Source organism: Physcomitrium patens, chromosome 12, assembly GCF_059467195.1.
Source record: "Physcomitrium patens ecotype Gransden chromosome 12, ASM5946719v1, whole genome shotgun sequence".
In the NCBI taxonomy this organism is placed as follows: domain Eukaryota; kingdom Viridiplantae; phylum Streptophyta; class Bryopsida; order Funariales; family Funariaceae; genus Physcomitrium; species Physcomitrium patens.
The window spans coordinates 15180982-15200917 of NC_143421.1; the positions used below are offsets into that span (position 1 = coordinate 15180982).

General features: G+C 31.6%; 1 protein-coding gene across 1 annotated transcript; it reads right to left on the minus strand.

Moving 5' to 3' along the window:
* Window positions 1-10837: 10837 nt before the first annotated feature.
* On the minus strand, window positions 10838-11719 carry LOC112289940 (uncharacterized). Its single transcript, XM_024535700.3, has 2 exons — window positions 11392-11719; window positions 10838-11269 (listed from the first exon to the last, which is right to left on the minus strand). Exons 1-2 carry the CDS (start codon window positions 11717-11719, stop codon window positions 10941-10943), a joined length of 657 nt encoding a protein of 218 aa, XP_024391468.2. The 3' UTR covers window positions 10838-10940.
* Window positions 11720-19936: the final 8217 nt, after the last annotated feature.

Here is a 19936-nt window from a genome sequence, read left to right on the forward strand (position 1 = left end):
AGATGATGCATAAACCAATGAAATCTATGTCAAAGAAAGAGTGAAAAAATAGAAATAAGGAAGTACATATATTTAAAAGAAACTGGAATGGCTTATTGCTAAAAGACAAGGAAACTTGAGACTCTTGAAACTAGATTAGAAGTAAGAAACAAATTTACAAGAGTGAAGAAGGCTTCATTCTTATCTCTATATATACTATTTAAGTAGGGATTACGTGGCAATGTTCTATAGGACCTCCAATATGTGTTAACTTTGTAGGAGACATGCCTTGACTTACAAGACAAGTTTTTCTATGTATAGGTCCTATATTTAGCTTAATTTTCAAGTTAATAATATGTGTGGCACATAGCCAACTTATTGACCACTTTTCTAACCCAAAAAGTAAATTATAGATACCTATAAAGTCAAAGCAGTGTCTATGAAGCTTTTAGGAAGCTTCTATATAAGATATTATAGAATTAACTTACTTTTATCTACTTCTACTTACTTCTACCTATTTATACAAGTAATTACTTGCTTACATGTATATGTCCGTGATACACCTAGTAAAAGTCATATTCTCTACTTAGACTCCTTACCTTGTTTTATAATAGATGTATGTTTAAGACCTAAAAATCACAAAGTCTTTGCCTTATTAGATTCAAGAGCCTCAGCCTGTTTTATAGACAAAGACTTTATCAAAAATCAAAAAATATTTATAGTCAAGAAAATTAAATCCATACATGTAGAAGTCATAGATGGTTATTCATTGTTTTTTAGAAATATTACCCATGAGACTATTCTTTTAGATGTAGCAATTAAAGTTCATAATAATATAGTAGTATTTAATGTAATAAGATCTCCCCCCAATCCAATTATTTTAGGATTATTGTGGCTAAAAAAATATAACTCTCAAATAGATTGGATTTTTCATAACCTTAATATTTCTAATAGTATAATCTAAGATCAAGTTGGTAAACTAGAAGTACATAAGTCTAGTACATCAAAACTTTTATTGATAGGTACGAGACCTTTTATGCATGTTACAAAAGAAGGATCATCTTTTGCTATATATGTTATACCCATTTCTAATGGTGGAAAAATGTCAAGTGGTATTCCTAGCCAATATCAAGAATTTCAATATATTTTTGAAAAAAAAAATACAAGAATTCTTTCAAAGCATTGATCTTATGATTATTCAAATGATCTGTAAGAAGAAGCTCAACCACCATTTGGACCAATCTTTAACTTACTACAGAATAAGTTGGTTGCATTAAACAAATATATTAATGAGAACTTAGAAAAGAACTTGATATGCAATTCTAAATCTCTAACTAGTGCTCCTATCTTATTTATGAAGAAGAAAGGTGAATCTTTACAAATGTATGTAGATTATTAAAGATTCAATAAGATCACCATCAAAAATAGATATCCTTTGCCTTTGATTTCAGCATTTCTTGACCAATTCAATCAAGCAAAGATCTATACCAAAATAGAACTATGAAGAGCATATTACTTGATCCGCATTAAAAAAGGAGATGAATAGAAGATTGCTTTTGAAATTAAGTATAGATATTTTGAATATAATGTCATGTCTTTTGGACTCACAAATGCACTGGCCGCTTTTCAACATCTTATGAATGATATTTTTTGTACGTTTCTAGATGATTTTGTCATTTGCTATGTGGACGACATTTTAATCTACTCTAAGAATATATAAGAACATGAACTTCATGTTTGTTGCATATTACAGAAACTTAGAGATGTAAAATTATATGCCAAGTTAAAAAAGTATATATTCTACTCTATTCAAGTTGACTTTTTAAGGCACATCATTTCCAACGAAGATCTTATCATAGATCCCAAGAAGGTCCAAACTATCATAGATTGGAAGATTTGAAAACTGATATAAGATGTACAATGTTTTTTGGGCTTTGCTAATTTTTATGGAATCTTTATCAAGAACTTTTTTCAAATTATAACTCTACTTACATATTTGACTTGTAAAGACAAACTTGAGTGGAATAAAGAAGCTCAAGTATCATTTGTTGCTTTGAAGAAGGAATTTACTTTTGCACCAACTTTGTATTGTATCAACTTTTTTAAGGCATTCTTTATGAAAATAGATGTATCAGACTTTGTCTTAGATGTAATATTATCTCAAATGGGAACAAATAACAAACTCTATTTAGTAGCTTTCCATTCCAGAAAATTTTCAGCAGCCAAGAGTAACTATGAGATTTATAATAAAGAACTTCTTCTAATTGAGGATTCATTTCAAGAACGGCATCATTATCTAAGACACTTCAAGTCTAGTCACAATATATATAGATCAGAAGAACTTCAAGTATTTCATATTGGCACATATTTTGAATCATCGCCAAGTCCATTGAAGCATGTCATTATCAAGATTTGATTTCAAGATCACATATTGACTTAGAAAATAACAACGTTTATCAGATGCTCTATCTAGATGCTCTTATCTTATACCAAAAGAAAGAGACGTATCTTTTGATCAACAGAGAATAATCCTTTTTAAACTAGAGCATTTTCATCTTCAAGCAATAAAATCAACATTGACTATTGATTCGACCTTTATGAAATAAATTCAATCAAGTATATTCTTTGAACTTCTTATTCATGATATCAAGAATCTTTCTTCTAATCTTTCTTCTATCATGGATTGCTAAAGGATATTATATGAGATAGGGAGATTCAATTTGTATTAAGATTTTAAAGAACCTTATTCAAGATTTTAAAGATGGATATAAAGCTTTCTTTGGCTTTTCATCCTCAAACTGATAGGCAAACAGAACAGGTGAATCAAGTTTTGGAGCAATATTTGAGGTTTAAGGGTAACTATCATCAACATGATTGGACAACTCTTTTGACATTAGCAGAGTTTACATACAATAATTTGATGTATTCTTCTATTAAATAAACACCTTTTTTTATTAATTATGGTTATCATCCATGACTTGATACTTTTGATTTTTCAAAAGTTGATAATCTTGTAGTACGAGGATAGAGAGAATCTGCCTCAAGAAAATGTTAGGTATTTGGCTATCACTAATTATTCAATCAAGCTTCAAAATAAGAGAAGCCCTAATTTTATATATATAATTTCTTTTTTTGAGTAATTATACCAAATAAATAAGCCTCAAGTAACCAACAATATTCAAAATACCATAAAATCCTTTAAAACCTTGTATATCTTTATATGGAAATTTTTCCAAACTTTAACACCTCATATCTCTTGATCCGAAAGTCTAAAAAAATTCAAATTTTACATGAATTATTGATGTATTCTTATTAATTTCTAAAATAAATTTTAATAGCAAATTCATTATGAAACTTGAGATATCTTGAAAATCCTAATAGTCACTTTAAATCCTTGTTTTTATACACTTACATGCAATTTTCTTTATATCTCACAAAATATAAGCTCAAATACCACAAAATTTATATATATATAGCTTTTTAACACAAAATTTTACATTCTTCAAAAAGTTTGAGTCAAAAATTTGTCTTAAAAGTTAAGTTATGACTCCATCCATTACTATAAATAAAACCACTTATTTATTGCCTTTGATTTAGAAGTGCTATCTTCAACTTCCTATAATTCCTTCCTATAAACTCTAAAAGTAAGAATTCTTCTATAAAAAATAAAGGCCTTGAAATTGTTGTTCTAGCCAATTCTTCTAAACTTCAAAAGCTACTATAGAACTCCTCATATCTTCAAAAGAGTAATAGTATCTTAAATTAACACCTTAACTTCAAATGGCTATAACTTCTTCATCTTAATACCAAATTATTTAATTATTATACACAAATTGTAGTTCAAATCCTAAACTTTACATCCTTGGCTTTTTATTTCCAAATATCTTCTTTGAAGTTTCCAAAATCCTTGCTAAGGTCAAGGGCAGCCTCCTCAAAGCCCATTAGGCATTGTATTCGACCAATAGGGATGAAGTTCTCCATTCTTTGCCTTCATCTCACCTGGCCTTACTTTCATCCCTCCTAATTAGCCTCTTATTAGTTTAGATTTTCATCCTTAGACTTCCACCTTCTGTTAAGGCTTCATACTAAATATTTAGGTGCTATATTTTCTTCAATGCCAAAAACAAAATAAGTAAAAATATATATATATATATATATATATATATATATAAAGTTTCTAATACCAACTCTTTTTAATTTAATCTATTAACCACATTAATTTACATCTAGATTTATTAACATATAATATGTTTTAACTAATTTTTATATATTATAAATATTTACAATATAATATTAGTGGAAGATTTAACAAATCATTTGTCAGAGCTACATGCAACAATAAAGACACAATTAAAGGAAGCTCAAGAATGACAAGAGACCAATATGCATGCCTATCGCAAAGAACAACCATAATTCAATGTAGGTGACAAGATATGGTTATTTTGTTGCAATATCAAGACTACTTATCCTTGTAATAAGTTGGACTATTATAGGCTGGGAGCTTTTCCTATTTGTGAACAAATCAATCTTATTGCTTATTGAATACATCTACTAGAGTCTATGGAAATCCACCTTATATTTCTCGTATCTTTTTTTGAGCCATATAAGACAATGAATATCTCGAGGAGAAGACAAATGCCACCTCTTCTAATAGAAGTGGATAATAATCAAGAGTTTGAAGTAGAAAAAGTCTTAGATTCAAGGCGGCACCAAAATAGATTAGAATATCTTATTCATTAGCGTAGATATGATATTAGCAAATGTACATGGGAGCCAATAAAGAATCTTATAAATGAAATAAAGAGGGTTGAGGCCTTTCATTGATGACATCTATTAAAATCAAGATAAATAATTGTGAAGATTCATAAAAGATGATGACCGCTTCTTGTGGAACTCGTTCCTAAAAGGATGGATAGTGTCCTGAACATATACATTTACCTCAATAGTTACTTATATGATTAGGTAGAAATAGATAAATATAGATTAATTTCATAAAATCTTTTAGAGTAGCTTCTTAAAAGCTTCATAGATGTGATTTTGATTTTAGATGTGATTGTACGTTGGAAACTTAACTGACAAGTTAATCACATGTTGATAGATTGTACAACAAGTTAACTCCATATAGTAGCTTATAGAACAAGCTAACTATGTGGCGCATACATAGAAAATTTGCCTTGCAAGTTGAGACATATAGTTAGTAAAGTCAACACATGTTGGAGGTCCTGTAGAATATCACCATGTAGCTTCTAGTTAGAGAGTATATATAGAGGCAAGAATGAAGCCTTCTTCACTCTTGTCAACTTGTTTCTAGTCCTTAGTCTTGTTTCAAGACTTTCTAGTTTTTTTTTTTTTTTTAGCAATAACCATTCTAGTTTAATATTACATCACTTTTTGAATGACTTTCTAGTTCTTTTTAGTGACACAAGAGTATATTGAGGATTTTCTTTCTGTGAGATTTATGTCCTTGACAATAAGATGTTGTATACAATACAACAATAGACTCACTTATATATGCAATGATTGATATAAAGATGGATCTTGCATATGAGGTCAATGTTGTGAGCCAATACATAATCAAAGGTTAGATCAATCCATTAAGAAAGTATTAAAAGAATTATGAAGTACTTAAAAGATACTTTACATTTCAAGTTATACTTTGGAGATAATAATATTACTTTGCATGGTTATGCAAACTTGGCTAAAGATACAAATAATAAAAGATTAATAATAGGCTATGTGTTCTTTGTTGGAATAGAAGCTATTTCATGGAATTACAAGAAACAACTAACAATTACAAAATCCACAATGCAAGTGGAGTATATTGTAGTAAGCCATGATGCAATAGAGGCAATATGATTAAAATAAATTTTGGAAGATATTGAATTAATGCAATTAGAAGCAACTCCAACAAAGTGTGACAATTAAGGATGTCTTACTTTTGTAAAGAATTCAAAGCATCATTCAAAGAACAAATATATTGATATTTAACATCACTTCATCAGAAAAAAGATTGAAATGGGACTGATTGAGATAAAGTATTGTATAATAAAAGACATATTTGCTGATTTGTTAGTAAAGGTACTAGTAAGGATAGACATTACATATTGACAAAGGCATTAGGATTAAAAGCCTTTAACCAATAGCAAATAGAACTAACAAAGTAAATAAGTTAATAAAAATAGAGGATATTATCTTATGTGAGTTATTAATAGTCAAAAGGTCTTAGAATGAAAAGATCATAAAAGATATTCTAAAATATTCTAAAATATGATAAGATATAATTGGATATGTTAGGATATGCTAAGATATACTAAAATCAAAAGATTTTATAGGATCCTAAAAAAATAAAGAATATGTTGAAAGCATACTATTGTAGTAAAAAAGATGCCAAAAAATGTAAGAATTACCTATAAACAATGGATGTTAGAAGTGAGAATTATCTTACTCCATACTCTCTTTTTATGCAATCTTACTGATGCTATGTGTTCAAAACTTCAATGTTGTATTTTTTCAATAGATACCATGTTCAATCTTGGAGAGCACAAGTAATTGAAGAGAGTTTATTCATCTCACACATAGTATATATATAGACTTAGAAAACTTAGTATTAATAAGATCTGAGATTCTGCAAAGCGTTGTGCAATTGACATGCTTCCAATATGTTAGTATTGCCGATTCACAAGACAGAGTTCTCATGAAATAATTTCAGCAGATAAATGAATACAACGGTTTGTCTCCAACAAACAACAAAGCTTCGGTATGTAGCCACATACTCTCTCCAGTCTTCCGACCTATATTATTCCGTTTGGTCATGGTTGCCACAGTTGGCCATTCCCAAACCATGTGAAGAATCACCCCATTAGCTGTCGTCGAATATGTGTTCCCCGGAATACTGGTCGATTGGAATATACAAGTTGTTAAAATTCCTGCATGACGAATTCAAAGCAATTATTTATCGACGTGAACAACTTGTACATGCTATGGAATCCTAGTATTTCAGTCAGACAACTACTGCGCAGGGCACGTGCGGGCCACCAAGTTGAAAGGGAATCATTCCCATTGTTGACTGGAGACACTCTTGCAGTCCCCCGAGAGCACTTGCGACAACTTCTCTCCGAGAAAAGCTCCCACCTCACCGAAAGTTCACTGGCTGCATGAAGCGTGGACATGTCATCGGTAGGAGCTGGATGCGATAATTCCCAAGCAATGGACGTGGGGCCGATCGCGAGACCTGGCACTCACAGTATCTGAAGATTTCAAGAGGAGTGTTAGTTTTGTGTAAAAAGTCAATTGCTGATTTTCAACTTTTGGCCAGACGGCAGCAGTCGGTTGATGACATGGAAACCCAGTACTCGCGAATACTTCTTCTCTTTAAACCTGCTCTTTACACGTTCAATATCCGAATACATCAAGTAGAAAGTAAATAAGACAACTCTGGTTTTTTGTTTTATCATAGCACGCAGTACTTCTTGCAGGTGTACTTATCAGTCAGTTAGGTTTTTTTTTTTTTTTTTTTTTTTTTGTGGACACAATTGGGTGGACCCATTCCATAAATAGAATAGAAAAGGCGAGGTGGAAAAACCCATCGTAAGCCCCAATAAAAAATTGGAAATATCTAGATAGATTTTCCCCTAAAATTATTGTCCAAGTATGACCTATGCCTATTAGCTGTCATGTTGTGTTAACTTTGGCTAAATATAAGTCATTATATTTTGCATGAATTCTTTGAATTATTTTACATTAGTGTTTTTATAGAGCAAAGAGCAAAAAAATGGAAAAAGCACCATTTTAACTAATTTCTTATTTTTAAAAAGACAACTAGTCTTTTTGAAATTTCTATTAGCATCAACCTTATATATTATAGACAACTTATATACATTAGAAAAGAAATTAATAAAAATTATAAAATTACAAATTGACCATTTAATATATAAATTAAGTTGTCTTAAACTACTTCTAAAAGACTCAATAATAATTAGAACCACATTCTTGCAAGTAAGTACACAACAACCAAGTTGCTAATCTATTTTAGCATAATAAATACATATATATATATATATATATATATATATATATATACATAACATGTATTTCAAAATATATATAAATATATAAATATTTTATATTTATTATTTTAATTATATTTTTTAATAAATATTTCTTTAAGATCTAAATTTATAAATTAAATCCATAGAATAAATATAGATTGATTACTAAGTCTCACATGCCAAGTAAGACAAAATCAATTTTTTTTAAAATCAAAATGTAATATGAGAACTTAAAAATCCTAATATAAAAATATAAATTTAGACATAGATTGTATGAAGAATATATTTTAAGATATAAATTTAAAAATAAAACACATTTATATATTATTAAGATCAAGAAAATTAAAAAATAATAAAAAATTAAAATATCATTGCTTAAAACAAAAAATATATAAAAATTTGAATTAAGATAGGAATGTAAAAAAGATATAGAAAAACAATTAAATATGGACTTAATTTCAACTCTCTATATATACTATCTACTAATAATACCATGTGAAAGCTTTTTAAAAACCACAAGGTTGATAGCTCAAGAATCTAAGTTATTTTTTTATTTTTATAGATTTTTTTAAAAAATAGAAAACTTCTAAGAATGTTTTATGTATCTATGTGGCATATCTAAAAGAATATAAAGATTTAATTTATGGCTAAAAATATTTAGTGATATTTTTTAAAGATAATTTTATCTACCTAATATATTTCTAAAGATTTCTACTTGCTTCTACTTACTCTTATTTGTTTAAGTAATATAAGAATATTATATTTTACTTCTTTCTAAATCAAATTTCAATAAAGAATGCACAAGTTGCTCTATAAGTTGATGAGGTCCAAAATCTATCAAATCATATTATAAAATATTTTTATTTATGACGTACAAAAAAGTAGTTAATAAGTCTTTTGAATTTTTATTGATGTTTCTTATTCAAATAAAAAATCCACTAGTTATTTAAAAATAATTTAGACTTTTAAAACTACCTTCAAATAATATATTTTAGATGCTATTAAATATAGAATTTACCTCTAATAAGATGTCTATACATTAAGACTCTCTTTTAAAATTATAATAATCATATAAATGATATTTTGTAATTTTTTAAAAATAAATTATAACTTTCTTGAAGATCTTTATGATTAATTTTATGTTTGTAAGATTAAAAAATATAAGTAGTTTATCTTAAGATATTTGCAAATTTCAATTCTTCAAATAAATCTAGTAAGTTTTGAATCTCCATTCTAGAAAGAAGTTCTAAAAATTGATCTTTAACCTTTTTTTTGTTTGATACTAACTTACTATAAATAATCAATTCTTAGTTTTTATGGATTTTTTCAATAAAAGATAAAAAGTAATTTTGGTGCATTTATAAGATTCTTAGATAGCTCTTACATGTGTTCAATAATGTTTTGTTCTTGCAATATGCAAGATATTCCAATTTGTTTTAGAATTGCTTCACATCTAAGACTTCATCTATTTCAAATTATTAATTGCTATCTATCTCAATAAGAAAATGTGGTAATTACTTTCTTTCTAGTATATTAGTTATATTACAAGTTTTATTAAAAGATCAATAGAAAATATGATAAATTATCATTGACACTATAGTTTGAGTAATTTAATAGACTATCTTCTAAAAGAGATTGTATAGATATTTAGTGATAATTAGAATATAAAAAAAATTAAGCAAATAATTTTTTTAATATAAAAAAGTATTAAAGACAAGAATTCAAAGAATTTAAATAAATAAGCAAGATGTACATCATATATATATATATATATATATATATATAAAAGAAGAAATTAGAATAGACATTACCAAAAACAAGAAGACTAAAGACTCTTAAAATTAGACCAGAAACAAGAAAGGTGTTAACAAGAGTGAATAAGGCTTCATTCTTGCCTTTGTATATATTATCTAACTAAGGAATTATATGACAACACCCTATATGTTTTATGACACATGTCCAACTTACAAAATAAGTTCCTAAATTTTAAGGCAAGTTTCCAATAAATACACTACATAACCAACTTATAATATGTACAATATGTAGTCAATTTATTGATCAAATTATATATATATATATATATATATATATATAATTACTAGTATATTTAATAATTTTACTAATAATTCTATATATTTGTAATATTATCTCTCTTTGTGGGCAATAAGTTCTACAAAGAGTTATTAAATCTTTTTATAAGTTAATAAAGTTTAAGATCCATCAAATAGTGTTGGTAACAAACTTTGATATTTGTTTGGCACAAAGGTGATTGATAGGTCCCTTTGACCATTGATAATATTCTATATTAGAACAAAAAACCACTCACTTATATGATTATTATTGAAGCCTTTATAACTACCTTCAAACAAATTATTTTGTATTCTATCAAGTATAGTAACCACCCCCAATAGTATTATTAAGCATTAGAAGTCTCTTCCAAGTTTATAGTACCAAACATATTTTATCTTGCCATCTATTTCAAAAGAGCATATCTCTCACAAAGATCTTAATCATAGTTGCAATATTTTCTAAGTTGAGACAATCTAAATACTTGATTTGATAATTTGGCAAATGACAATTCTTGAGATGAATCTTCTAATTTTTGGTTCTTATGTTTAAAAAAAAAATCTATAAGTTAATTCTTAAACTTGTTTTCTTTGATTTATATCATCAATGGTTAGTCTATAATTTTGATGGGTGTTATTGATAAAAGATAGAGACAAGTTTTGACTCATTTGTTAGATTCTCACATTGCTTCTATGTTTGTTCACTAATAAATATAAATAAATATAAATATATTATACCCACATATCAAAGTCTAGGTTATAAACTGAACCTAGGAAAAAACTTGGACATAGTAGACACCAACTGTACATGTCCTGCAGCAGCCAGATACGCTACTAAATCATAATCTCAACAGCAAAGACAAAGATCCGTGCGGCTCACTTGGGCTGCTTGAGATTGGACCTGCACATGAGCAGCTGTCTGAGCCCGTTGCCGATGCTGCTGCTGTTGTTGCCGTTGCTGCAATTCCCTTCCCTCGCGAGCAGCTGTAGATCCATGGATATCGGACATGCTCAACCCTTTGAGAGCTGCTTCGAAATCCGCATTGCTTGCTCTGGCTGTCTTATTCAGCTGCATTGGAATCTGAGCAAAATCCGCAGCACTGGCACTACAAGCACGACCCAGCACCGGGCTCCGCGAATCGGAACTCGAAAAAGACATGTTTCCACCAGGAAGTCCTGAAGCAAAAACTTCAACAGTTTACCTCACAAACTCGCACACAATGTCCAGCAACGTCAATGTAGACGATCTGTTCAGCAAACGCATAATCCATCTAAAACACTGAAATTTTTAAGTCTACCTGATACACCACCCATCCTGGCCAAATATGGGCTGGCCGAACAGACAGTGCTTGAAAGTGGAATGTCAGGTGTAGGTATTCTTGGTACAGGAGCTGCGGGTCCTGAAGTTTGGTGCAGATTCGACACACCATGTACAGGAGTCGTATTTCGAGACCCCATTCCACTTATGACGGCGATGGACTCCCCCGCAGCCGACTCTCGCAAATGAGCTAATTGCAGGTCCAGCACCGCATTGGCAGCCTCGTTCTCATCATTTGCGGCTCTCCTTGACGATCGAGACAAATGATACACTGGCGACGGCGTTCGAGAGAAATCCTCCTGCCCCATCATCGCAGATAACAGTTATAATTATCCGTCAAGGCAAAAAAACTCAACAATCACAATCAACCTTAAAATACATGACATCCACTCTGTTACCTCAACCCCATTGCACCACAAGAGACCAAACTGTGATCAACCAGTCACAGAGAAACTCTGGATCAGCTGCATTAGCTCAAGTACCTGAATGAGATCCACAAGACTCTTGGGACGGGGACCCATTCCAGATGACTAACCCATCAACCCATCGCCCCTCTCTCTTTCTGCCCAGTCGCTAGATACCGTCCTCGCAAGGGCGCTCATTGGTGAATTGTCCTCCTCTGGAACATCTGGCTCTTCTTTGTGTGTTGGCAATACTGGCTTGCTCGAGAACAAAGACCTCCTGCTGCTGTCGTCCATCGATCGCAATTTCTTCTTGTCCCCAAATTCCCCAGCCCCCATTCCAGATTGCAACCTCTGCGCCAACCGATGGTTGTTCCATGATATCAACGGTGGAGGCAATCTCGGATTCAGATTGATGGTACTGTATTAATATTTTAGGTACTAGGGATCTTCGCGCTGCGCTTCTTCGGCATCCAATACGTCCTTCTCCCCTGATTGGAGGGTGGACATGTCGAAAAACCCACCCATTGCGGTCAATGACCCCTCCACGCTGGGAGGAGCACTGCTACTCCTCTGCAATACATGTCCAGAGTTCAAAATGTTATCAAATCGGGTTCGCCCTTTCAGAAGACGACCCAACTCTGTAATTCCATCTAAATCATGTGTATTGCCATGAACACCTCCGCTACCAGTTCTTGGGCCCTCTCCCAAAGTTCCCATACTACCTCTAATCCCTCCAGGCATCATCATATCGTCATTTTACTAAAAACTAAATATCACCATTATACATAGCTCATTTCTTTGGGTATCTCTAGATCTCTAGAACATCATCTAGGTTATATATAAAACATCCAAGAATATGCAAACACGTGATCAATGTAATATCGGGAACAATTTACAATGCTTCAAATCTCTTGATGACATGATTGCCAAGCTAAGCACCTTGAACCTCTGCACACACGTCAAGCTGTTAGGCATTGCGAAGAACATTGCGCCTTTAACAATTCTCCTCAATGTATTTTGTGAAATAAAGCATTACTATTACCATGGTGCCCTTCCGTATACTGCTGAAAAAGGGCCATTAGTCAGTCTTCAAAGTAGCGTATTATGTATTGCAACTTAAAGCAGAACCTTCCAGTGAAACTTCAATCGCGAAACAGCAAGACCGAGGCTGAGCCACACCAGTGCTGGGAAAGAATTTCCAACTTCCAGAGACAGAAATTACTTTCTTTTAAAATGGAAAAGAAGGCAAAATGAACAAGTAACCAAGCACTATGAAACAAGCTACACACTCCACGACGCCATTCACTCGCCTTCCACCCCAAAGCCAACACTCGTCTCACACACTCTCTCTCTCCCGCTTTTCCTTGCGAAAGACCACTCTGCGCCCTTCGATGCAACTCTTCCCCTCACAATCGACAGAATTGTCCTTTACTGGAACATTACAATGTCACATTATCAAGTACTAGTGATATCAGTGCTCATTTTCTGTGTATAAAAAGCATATGTTGGGAATGACGACCCCAGCGCGAAAAATCAGCCTCTAATTCAAGGCTCTGATGTTGTAATCACCTCAACCCACATCACTAGGGCCACCACAACTTCTACCCTTTTAGTCTTTTGAATCAAAAGACATATCATGCATACGTACCTTCAGCATTAAATGATGAGCGTGTGCCAATTGAGTGAAGAACAGGTAGCCAAGAGGAGGCTTGTGTAGGACTTCGAAAAAACGGGAGCTATCTTCCATTTCGTTGACAGTTCAAGGATTATAACAGACGAGGTAAAAACATTTACACCAATCGCAGAAAAACAGTTTCATGAATTAAAGGTCAAATGATACAGAGTAGGGGAATCTATAGCATAAACTAGGAGACATCCTCCATAGCCAGGATGGCCTGACTATGTTGCCTACAATTTTCTCCCCTTTTCTACGACGGAGTATTAGTACAAATGGACTGCAAAATGTAATGCCAACGGGTATCGTGAAAATCGGCCCCCTATCAGAACGCTCTACTGGTTCATTCCAACGTTGAGGTTAGACAGAGGCAGCAACTGGTGTGCCATATGTTATACCGGTTTTGGCGTTCGCAGCCCTAGATTGGTCATATCCATCATCGCTAGTTCCGAAGAAGCCTGTTTGTAACGACAGGAGGTAAACCTCGAAGAAAGCAAGGATGATTGTCAAGGCTTCCAAAATTTTCTGCGCCAGACACAAATTTTTAGATGAGACACTGCAGAGTTTCAAAGAAGGGACTCCTGTCGTATCAAACACTATTTGATGTTCTACATTTATGAAAACAGAAATGCAAATGTGAACACATCTAAACCAGCAGCAGGGTCATGTGGGGGGGGACGCTATGCAGCAGACTCCATGTGCTGCTGGAACACTGTTCATTTGCTCATGAAAAATGGTTGCGAATCGATGCTTGTGGGGGTCCAGAGCGTGATAGTGGACCTAAAAGGATGATCACGGCCGTCGTCATATGCTAATAGAAAGTGACAAGAGTGAAGAACGCCATGTATAAGGCAAAAGGGAAAACACCAGCTGAGCTTGCGCTCAAAACAACAACAACCACATCTCCCTGCCCATCGATGAGCAGCTACCCTCTACCGGACTTCATTCCGCCTGCCCAGCCACTTCAAAACCACCACACAACAACGAACGAAAACTCCAGATTATCATGTGTATAATAAAAATCTAAACTAGCAGTTGCAGATTCCCTGTGCATCCACCATTTGCATCAGGGAATGGATCTTGCAGGTCGCTGTGAGCTGGAGGATCGATTACTGTAGTTGATTGTCAGCTCAAAAATTATGTTCTGGGGTGTAGTTTCATATGGATTTGAATTGCGTATCGTTTGTCTCGTAGTTTGTATTGTTTGAGCTCCCCCAGAAACGATGGAGAAGGTCATCGGAATCCATGCAAGCATCAGAGCACGAGCTGTGGCATTAGGGCTTGATCGTCCAGGTGGCGGAGTGTTGATGCCACCAACGGAGGTAACGGAGGGACACGGTAGGGGCCGGTTAGTGGGGCAAAAAGTCGGGGCCGGCGGCATGCGGTTTGGGCACTGGATTCACCCAAAATGAAAAAAAATATATCAATTTGCAATTATCACAAAAGTGAGGGGTATATTTACTATTTTTAAGAATTCAGGGGTATTCATGATATTTCAACATAGTTAAGGGGTACAAATGATATTTTTCCTACAATTAATATTCTACTATTTTATTATATCTATTCAGATTAGATCATTGAAAACTACAAAAAAGATTTAATCAATAACTTATAATTTTCAGTATAATAGAATATGAGCATTTGTAATAGCCAAGTTTACTTTGGATCTATATTTTTATTATGAAATAGAAGAACATTTTGAAAATATAATTTCAAATAGCCTATGACAATATTATTGGAAAAACAGATTATAAATGCAATACTAATTTTTTATTTAAATAAAAATTATATTAAAAAAACAAGAATTTAAAAAAAATGGCAACTGAATTTTATTTGGAGTAAAAATTATATCCAAATACCTCTTTAATATGTAAAAATATTAGTTTGTGAATTTAAAGATAGCAAGTGTAAAACTTGGTATAATTACATTAAAAAAAATTAAAAATACATCCTATTAGTTTAGCTATTAAATTAATATTATATTTTTTTGAAAGAATAAAGATAAATCCAAATTAAATAATTCTTAAGATAAAGCCCTATGTGAGCCAAATAAACCTCCACTTATTCCAATTCAAACTGAGTGAATTAACCTTGTGAATGTTAGTAGTTATAGCTATTAATTAAATTCTAATCAAATCACTCTTTAACCTTCTTAAATGATTCAAGCAAATAAGCCAAAACTCTATAACTAATTCACATTCATATTGATAAATCAGTCAACAAGTTAATGCCATGAAAATTTCCTATTATTTTGTTAATTATCTTATTTCTATTGTTATTATTATTATTGTTTGTATTAATTTTAATCCAGTTCATCCAGAAAAGAAAATCATCTGTGAAGGAGAATTCATCCTTGATTGAAATAATTCATCCAATAAAACTCATCCAAACTCTAACCTATCAACCCTAATTGATTCTTCCTGGACCTAGGATCTTCTATGCATCCTGAAATCACCTTGCAATATTTTATTGACCCAGACGTTGAGGACGAGTCTCTTCTGGGTTTTTCCACAGGGTGCTCTATTTCTTCCAACACGATCTTGCGAACTCCTTCTCGCTTTGCTTTGATGAGGATTCGAAGTCGTCAAATGGAACCAACGCTCCTCCTCCGGCTCCCCTGATCCTGCTCTTTGGCTGCAATTCCTGGTTCATTCCAACACGAGCCTCCTTTCGATCTAAAGAAGTGAATTTGTCGAGGCCGTTGGCTACAAGACTTGTCCTTAGGAATGGCAATTAGGGGGTGGGGCGTGCGAAGCGTAGGCAGCAGCGGAAGGCAAGGCAGAAAGACGACGATGATCCTGCGCCATTCAACACATATCCATCCTCCTCTGGATGTGAAATCCGACCGGGGAAGCAAAATCTGCGAACACCAACATCGCCGATGTGCTCGCTGCTAATTCGACGACGACGACATCATGCTCCCTCCTCTTCGGCTGCAGTTCCTGGTTCATTCCAACACGAGCCTCTTTTCGATCCAAAGAAGCGAATTTTGTCGAGGCCGTAGGCACAACACCAGTAGTCAATCGCCACCTTTGGAACCAGCACCTCTCACAAGGAATGGAACAAAAACCAATGAAGGAAAAAAGGAAAAAATTGGCTGCGGTGAACTACAGGGCGGAGTGATCTAAATGTATCAACGATGGAACAACGGAGGACTTCCGCGATCCCCAATCATAAAGCTTGAAGCCCTCCTCGTCAATAACCAATGTTGTTGCTATTGTAAGGTTCACCCACCATGCGCCCTGAGCTAATTTGCCCTGACCACAGAAAAAAAGGATGCTGCCATGCACAGCATCGCAAGAGTCTACCAGCTTGAACCTCGGGGATGGAACCAGCCAACAAAGGAAATGACGATAAGAAAAATGGATCATGCCACTTGTAGAACCACTAGAGTGAGTGCAAGATCGTGAGCCTGCGACACCATCGCAGCAACAACCACACCCACGTCGGAGCCGCTGTTCCCAGTTCAACACCACCAAGAAAACACGCCGCTGCAATGCTCAGGGTTTTGTAGCACCCTACCACTGCAATACCCCCACCACGTGTAGGAAATGGAAAAATTCCGGAGCGCTCGGAACCGTGAAGCGTGAGGAAGAAAAAAAAACAAGAGATTTGGGGATCCGGGCCGCCGGACCCCCCTATCGACGAGGAGGCTGCCGCCATTCAGGGGCAGCCTCTCGCCACCTTAATCATCTTTTCTTTTTCTTTTTCTTTTTCTATTGTCCTTCTTCCTTTTTCTCCTCTCTTTCTTCCCCTTCTACTTCTTTTGATCTTTTTATTTGTTCATATTTTGTATATATTTTTTTTCAAATAATTATTAATATATATATATATATATATATATATTTTCTTTCTTTTGACAACAAGAGGTACTCTCATTGGCCATCATCTAATGTTAGCTACAAAAACCTATTCATCATGGAATTTTGTCCTAATAAATTCTATCCTATGTTGCATATCTGCTATTAGCAATCTATTTCCTATTTCTTCAAAAAATTCTACTACTAACTCACCAATTCTGTAATTTTAGGCACAATAAGTGCATTTTTTATACTAAATATCCAAGTGAGTCAATTCATTGGCTCATACTCTATATTCTACATATATTTAAATTTCTTAATTCTATAGTGGTTATTAAAAAAACAAACATATCTTATATATGTTAAAAAAGTAAAATTTGGATATATTTAGTTAAAAATTTTAATTTTGAATAATATAGCAATAAAAAAAATTAAAACTAAAAAGAAAACATTTGTTTTTCAAAGATGATATGTCTTTATATTTAGAAGTGGTTACTTTTGAATATTTTATGTTGTGAATATTATTGTGCAAAAAAAATGACTATTCAAAAAAATTAATTATTCTATAGAATGTTAATTTTTGTTTTAATATATCAATATATAAATAGAAATTTAGAGAAGAAATAATAATGACATATATTACTAAACTCAGAAAAGAACTTATAAGATCCACACAACTATCTTTGAGTCTATTTATCTTAAAATAGAGAAGGATATTGGAGGAAAAGAATATGTTTGAATAACAAAGATAATTAACTTATGGGAAGAGCTTAAAAAGAAGCAATGTTAATATGGCTGATTTAGCATAAAATAATTGCAACCAAAAATACAGAGAGTAAAAATATAATAATTAAAAAAATATATTACTAAAATTTTATTTTCTTTGTTTATTCCAAACTTTAAAAAAAATGAATGAATGTTAAAATGTATCTAAAAACTAAAAGGACATGAAACTAAGTTGTTATACTTTCATATAAGATAACTACTATTTGATAGATAAAAAATAAAAAACTTTGTTTTTATCTTTAATAAATTTAAGATAAGAAGAAGAGGTTGGTCAAAGAAGTAATTAAGTTTGATTTAAGCTAATCTTTAGACTCCAATTTAAAGAAGAGAGAAAAAAAGAGAATAAAAGAAGTATATAATTAGTTAAAATTCTTAAGTATTATAAATAAGTTTTCTATTTTTAAATACAAAAAATTTATATTATATAGTATAGAGTAAATTTAAAAACATAAGTAGAATAACAAACTCATACTCTTATAATTTTGGATATATTCATTTAATGTTAAATATGTATCAGACACTATATGTTTTGAATAAAAAAAAAGATGTGAACTACAAATGTTTATGCCATTAATATTATCTTATATTAGATATGTGAATTTTTTTTAATGTGGCAAATTGAATATTTGGTATTGAATGTATTTTAAAATATTTTATGAAATCAAATCTTATAAATGTAGAATTTATTTTTAAGTTTACTTTATAAATTATTTTATAGGTAAACATATAAGAACTAAATTAATGCAATATATATTGATATCGCTTAAATAAATAGAAATAAATAAGTTTATATAAAAATAAATTAGTTATATAATATCTTCTTCAAGAAAAAATGAAAAAACTTTTTAGATAGCAATAAAATCTTTTGATTGTTATAGATTTGCTACATACTTAATAAAATTTATTTTACAAGTTTATACTTTTAAAAAGTCAAGTTAGAAGCAAATTAAGGAGAGTAGAACTCCAATAAGAATGAAGGAAAAATATAAGTGTTTTTTATATGATCTTTCTTATAAAAAGAAAAAGAGAGAAGAACTTTACTTACCTTTATAAAAGTTTAGATTGAGATTTTTTCCCAAGTTGGTTTGCTAATGCTAATATTTAATTTGTGAATTGTGAAGGTAAAATTTATCTCTCAATCTAAATTACAAGGTAATCTTAATTAGTAGTTGCTTAAAATTTGTAGTGTAAATTATATTAATTGTTGGTCTTTATATTTTCTACTAGTAAAACTAACATTTTTATATTTTTGACATCATGATGGTATTTAATAATACTCAATTAGACTAAAAACCTCACAAGGGCTTCAAATCTTGTTCAAATTCTTCATAAGAGGTTTTCAAGGTGGTAAAATTTATTTTTATTAAAGTCTAAAAAATTTCTTTAAAATTTCCTAAATACTTCCAAATGAATTCTTAATAAATTCTAAATAAATTTTAAAAAAACTTAAAATATTTTTATAATAATAATATAAAATTTGGACTAATTTTATTAATTTAAGGCTAATATTTTTACAATACTAATACTAATTTTGTAGTGATAAAATTACTTTAAATCAACTATAAAACATTTTTCTATGTAAATAGTTAAAAAGACATGAGGTTCTTTTTCATGCTTCTTTTAATTATTAATTAGAATTTATAGGTTTTTATAAGTAATATATATATATATATATATATATATAGATAGATAGATAGATAGCAAGCTAATATAAACATTAGTTTCAATAACTAGCCATTAATACTCAACAATAAGCAAAAATACTAAACCAATGAAGACAATTGCCTCTAAAACTTAATAAGATTTCAATTTAATGATTTTTTCTCTAATAAGAGTCTTTTAACTTATAAACCCCTCTAA